This window comes from Cariama cristata, unplaced genomic scaffold, assembly GCF_000690535.1.
Source record: "Cariama cristata isolate BGI_N322 unplaced genomic scaffold, ASM69053v1 scaffold43831, whole genome shotgun sequence".
Taxonomy (NCBI): domain Eukaryota; kingdom Metazoa; phylum Chordata; class Aves; order Cariamiformes; family Cariamidae; genus Cariama; species Cariama cristata.
Genome location: NW_009600705.1, coordinates 12,888 through 17,893, shown reverse-complemented (window position 1 = coordinate 17,893; position 5,006 = coordinate 12,888). Strand labels below are relative to the sequence as shown.

Below are 5,006 nucleotides of genomic sequence, written 5' to 3'. Positions count from 1 at the left end.
TTCCTTATTGATGCTACAAGGTGACACAGAAAGCAAAACACTGTACTTTAATATTTTTCTGGCTTTGTTTTTTTAACAGTAGACAATTTTCAACCTGCTGTTCTGATTTGCCTTCGCTTTTGATAGCCTAATTGCTCATTACAGTGGACCTGAAGATAAGGTCTGCAACTTGTGCTTGCTAAGTTCTCTGGTTTCAATACTTCTAAATTACTTAGGTCTATTTCAAAATTAGTCTAGGAAACTATTCAGTGTTGCTGGACTCTGAAAACTACTGGAGAATAGGTGTGATAGAAACCCAGTTTAATTTACCCTAAATAATGAGACAGATGCCTTCAGTTCTTCACTTGTTCTTATTCATTACAAAAGAGAAAGTTTTTATGGCCATTCTGCACACATCACAAGCATCAGTAAAGTAACAAGAAGAAACAGGAAAACATATTATTTCTTTATTAAATGATGAAATACTTTGGTTTTGCATTTCTGGTCTAGACTTTGCTTGTATTGTTTTTCTGATATGCCAGGAGTTAGGTGAAAAGTAAACAGCATTTCTTCTTCATGTCTATTCTACACAAGTGTTTGAACCTCAGCACAGTGTGGACTGAAAGCTGTTACACTAGTATCGTTAGTGTCCAGGAAGAAGCAGGAGTCTGTATTTCTTCACTATTTCAGTCAGGAACTTTGGATTATTATGAAAGGCAGGCACCTGCTGTACTGTCAGACGTGGCAGAAAGTGTATTTTTTCCTTGAATTTGTCCTGGTAAAGGAAGATGCCTAGCTGTATTTGAAGCAGTCACAAAGAGGAATGAGGCAGAGCTGGGCAGTAGCATCTCTTCTCCGGAACACTTACCAGCCCTCAATGAACATGCGTCATCCCAGCAAAGTGCTGGAGCTGGGCATGGCTGTTCTAGTTCTAACAATTGTAACTAAATTTGGGAAAAGATTATGTTTACCCTAGACAGTGTGTAAGTGCTGAAAAATATTTGGTTAGTTTTAGTTGTCAGTATATTGTATATCCTTTTTTGGGGGTTCTCTGTGACTTCCTATTTGGTAAGAAATGTGTAGGCAGATGGATTTTTCTATTTACTGGAATTTATTAACTGAAATAGCAATCATACCTAGATAATAATTGGCTTTGTTTCAATAATGACAGCAATAATGGTTGCCATTATAGAAGTAGGAAGAAAGCAAAGTATGGATGTGAGGGGCTCACTGACTCATAGACTCTGCTTCCTATTTTTAGTCTCTAATGAAAAAGGAAAAGAATGAGCTAGAAACAGTACTGGTAAAATGTATTCACATGAGATCCAGACTACCTTGCATGTTTTAGCATATGGTGGGAGCTGTGCTAGTCTAAAAGCATGGACAACAAGGTGTGACTTGATTATGATTTCTGTTTATCATTGCTACTTGGAAACTGGTCTGGTTTGCTTTCACATCTATAACCAACCTGTCCTCACCTGAGAAGATGGGGGAGGAAGATTGGGGGAGAGGAGAAGACACTTCTTCCAGTATACATCTGTACAGCATTTGCCTGGCCAGATAGTTAGTCCTTACACAACTTATTTCAGAACTTTTATTTAAATTACATCTTATAATTTTGAGTAGGTGTCACTGTATTGGTTTTGACTTGTATCTTTTTCAGGAATTCAGTCAGAAGTTGCAATCTAAGCAGTCAGCTCTTACCTCTGTGACTGAGAAGATGAACAAACTAACCCAAGGACAGGAATCACCTGAATACAAGGAAATAGGAGAACTGAACAACCAGTGGCTGGACCTCTGCCTTCAGGCACATAGTTTGCTTGTACAGAGGGAGGAGGATCTGCAGAGGACGGAGGTTTACCATGATCGCATGAATGTAGTTGAAGTTTTCTTGGAAAAACTCACAAAAGAGTGGGACAACCTGGCTAGGTAAAAAAGAAGTAGCGCATACAAAGCTGACTTAGTGCACATACACTGAAAGAGCCGTTTACAGTGTCTCTAAGTTGGATCCACTAAAAATCCCTTTTTCCATGCTTATTTAAAGACAAGCCTCCCTTATTACTTATAGGACAATTACTTGTATTGAAATAAAGAGAGTTTGAGAAGCCAGATCTTCAGTGTTTGTCTTTAAGGCAAGTACTGATTGATCCCATCTCAGGGTTATAGCATTTTCTGATACTTCAAGAATTTTTACTGTCTTGTTTGAATGCTTTCATTTCTGTTTACTGTGTTTCATGTGTGTTTTTTGTTGTGATGTTGTTTCATCTATTAGACTATTATATTAAAGCTTAGTTGCTGCTGCTAAGTGATTGCAGCTGCTTTGTATCACATAGACATACCAGCTGTGTGTAAAATTGTGAGAATCTCTATTACTGCTGTTTTCACTGTCATGGAACAAGATTCATTTCAACCTCAATACTTGTTATTCGCATGTGCCATATAACCAGTGTGCTCTGTAGTATTCATGTTAATTTGTATGGTCAGCCTGATGACTGTATTGCAGATGAAAGGGAGAGGAATAAAAATGTTAAACTTTTTAATTAATATTCAAGACTGATACCTTCAAAAGAATCTGAAGGTATTTATATCATACTGATTTCAGTATATAGTAGGCTTATAATTAATCCTGACCTCTTTTAAAAGTCTGTTCTGAGGTAGGATCTAATAATTAATTTCTGTCCTGTCCATTTTAAATAACAGATCTGATGCTGAAAGTACAAACGTACACCTTGAAGCTTTGCAAAAATTGGCACTGGCATTACAGGAAAGGAGATTTGCTCTGGAAGATTTGAAAGATCAGAAACAGAAGATGATAGAACATCTGAATCTTGATGACAAAGAATTAGTAAAGGAGCAATTTGGTCATTTCGAGCAACGCTGGACTCAGCTGGAGGACCTTGTCAAAAGGAAAATTCAGGTTTCTGTTTCAACCCTAGAAGAGCTCAGTTTGGTGCATTCCAAATTTCAGGAACTAATGGAATGGGCAGAGGAGCAGCAACCTAGTATTTCAGAGGCTCTTAAACAGAGCCCTCCTCCAGATTTGGCTCAGAGTCTTCTCATGGATCACCTTACCATTTGCAGTGAGCTTGAAGCCAAACAGCTTGTTCTGAAGACGCTTGTGAAGGATGCTGACAGGGTGATGACCAACCTAGGGCTAAATGAAAGGCAGGAGCTGCAGAAAGTGCTTTCTGATGCACAACACCATGTAGCTTGTCTCAGCGATCTGGTTGGCCAGAGGAGAAAGCACCTGAATAAAGCACTATCTGAAAAGACCCAGTTTCTCATGGCAATCTTTCAGGCTACAAACCAAATTCACCAGCATGAGAAGAAGGTAACTTTTCCGGAACACATTTGTCTCTTGCCAGAAGATGTGAACAAACAGATCAGGGCTTGTAAGAATGCCCAGGCTAACCTGAAGGCCTATCAAAATGAAGTCACGGGGTTGTGGGCTCAAGGAAGGGATTTAATGAAAGAAGCAACAAAACAAGAAAAGAGTGAAGTGTTAGGTAAACTGCAAGAACTACAGAATGTGTATGACACTGTTTTACAAAAGTGTAACCAGAGATTGTTAGAACTGGAGAAAAATATAGTTTCTAGGAAATATTTCAAAGAAGACTTGGATAAAGCTTGCCATTGGCTAAAACAAGCTGATATTGTTACATTCCCAGAAGTTAACGTAATGAATTCTAACTCTGAACTATACAGTCAGTTGGCAAAATATCAACAGATTCTTGAGCAATCTCCAGAATATGAAAATCTGTTACTTGCACTGCAAAGAGATGGCCAAGAAATCCTACTGTCACTTAATGAAGTGGATCATTCTTACCTAGATGAAAAACTTAGTGTTCTCCCTCAGCAATTCAATACTGTCACTGCTCTGGCAAAAGAGAAACTATATAAGGTTCAGGAAGCAATTTATGCCAGAAAAGAGTATGCCTCTCTGATTGAGTTGACAAATAAAGCTCTGACTGAGCTAGAAGATCAGTTTATTAACATGGACAAAGCTCCAGCTGCTGTTTTAGCCAAAGAAGCTGTGTCACTCCAGCAGGCCTACAGAGACCTCTTAGGTGAAGTGGTGAGCCTTGGTGCAGCAGTGGATGAACTAAACCAGAAGAAGGAAGCCTTTCGAAGCACTGGCCAGTCTTGGCAACCAGATGAGATGTTAAAACTGGTCACGCTCTATCACAAGTTGAAGAGGCAAATAGAACAGAAAATCAGCCTGTTGGAAGACACAGTAGAAGCGTGCCAGGAGCATGAGAAAATGTGTATGCAGTTTGAGGCACAACTAGAGGCAGTGAAGAAGGAGCAGATTAAAGTAAATGAAGAAATGCTGCCAATAGAAGAAAAGTTGAAAATATACCATTCTCTGGTTGGCAGCTTGCAAGACTCAGGGAGTCTTCTGAAGCGAATAACTGAACATCTAGAAGCCCTTTCTCCTCAGCTTGACTCATCTGCGTGTGAGACAACAAATCACCAAGTGCAGTCTTGGCAAGAGAAACTAAAGTCTTTGCATGCTACCATTGGTGACACCGTGATGGAGTGTGAGAACAGACTTGTGCAAAGCATAGACTTCCAGACAGAAATCTGCCGCTCACTTGACTGGTTGAGACAGGTAAAAACAGAACTTAATGGAACATTAAGTTTGGACCTCAAACTGCAAAGCATCCAAGAAGAGATCCGTAAAGTTCAGATACAACAGGAAGAAGTGCAGTCAAGCCTGAGAATAATGAATGCACTGAGCAATAAAGAGAAAGAGAGATATATGAAAGCAAAGGAGCTGATACCTGCTGACCTGGAAAACACTCTTGCTGAGCTGACAGAACTGGACAGTGAAGTTCAAGAAGCTATACACATGAGACAGGTTAGTGCACCCTAAGTATCATTAATTTCTCACTCACAAAGCTGAAAAAACATGTTTCTGTATCTTTATGTTTGTAATCATCATGAAAAGACTGATTTGAATAATCCTGTTGTTTGGATTTTTTTTAATGACTTAGGTTGTGGCCTGTTGCCATGGATGACTTGGG

At 39.3% G+C, this 5,006-nt stretch overlaps 1 protein-coding gene across 1 annotated transcript in view; it reads left to right on the top strand.

The window, feature by feature from the left end:
* LOC104169237 (nesprin-1-like) overlaps positions 1-5,006 on the top strand; it is a gene marked incomplete at both ends in the record, with an annotated part of 46,047 nt that overhangs the window by 29,285 nt on the left and 11,756 nt on the right. The window contains 2 exons of the mRNA XM_009710103.1: positions 1,643-1,908; positions 2,680-4,840. Coding sequence (XP_009708405.1) covers positions 1,643-1,908; positions 2,680-4,840 — 2,427 coding nt within the window. The remainder of the gene's footprint in view (positions 1-1,642; positions 1,909-2,679; positions 4,841-5,006) is intronic.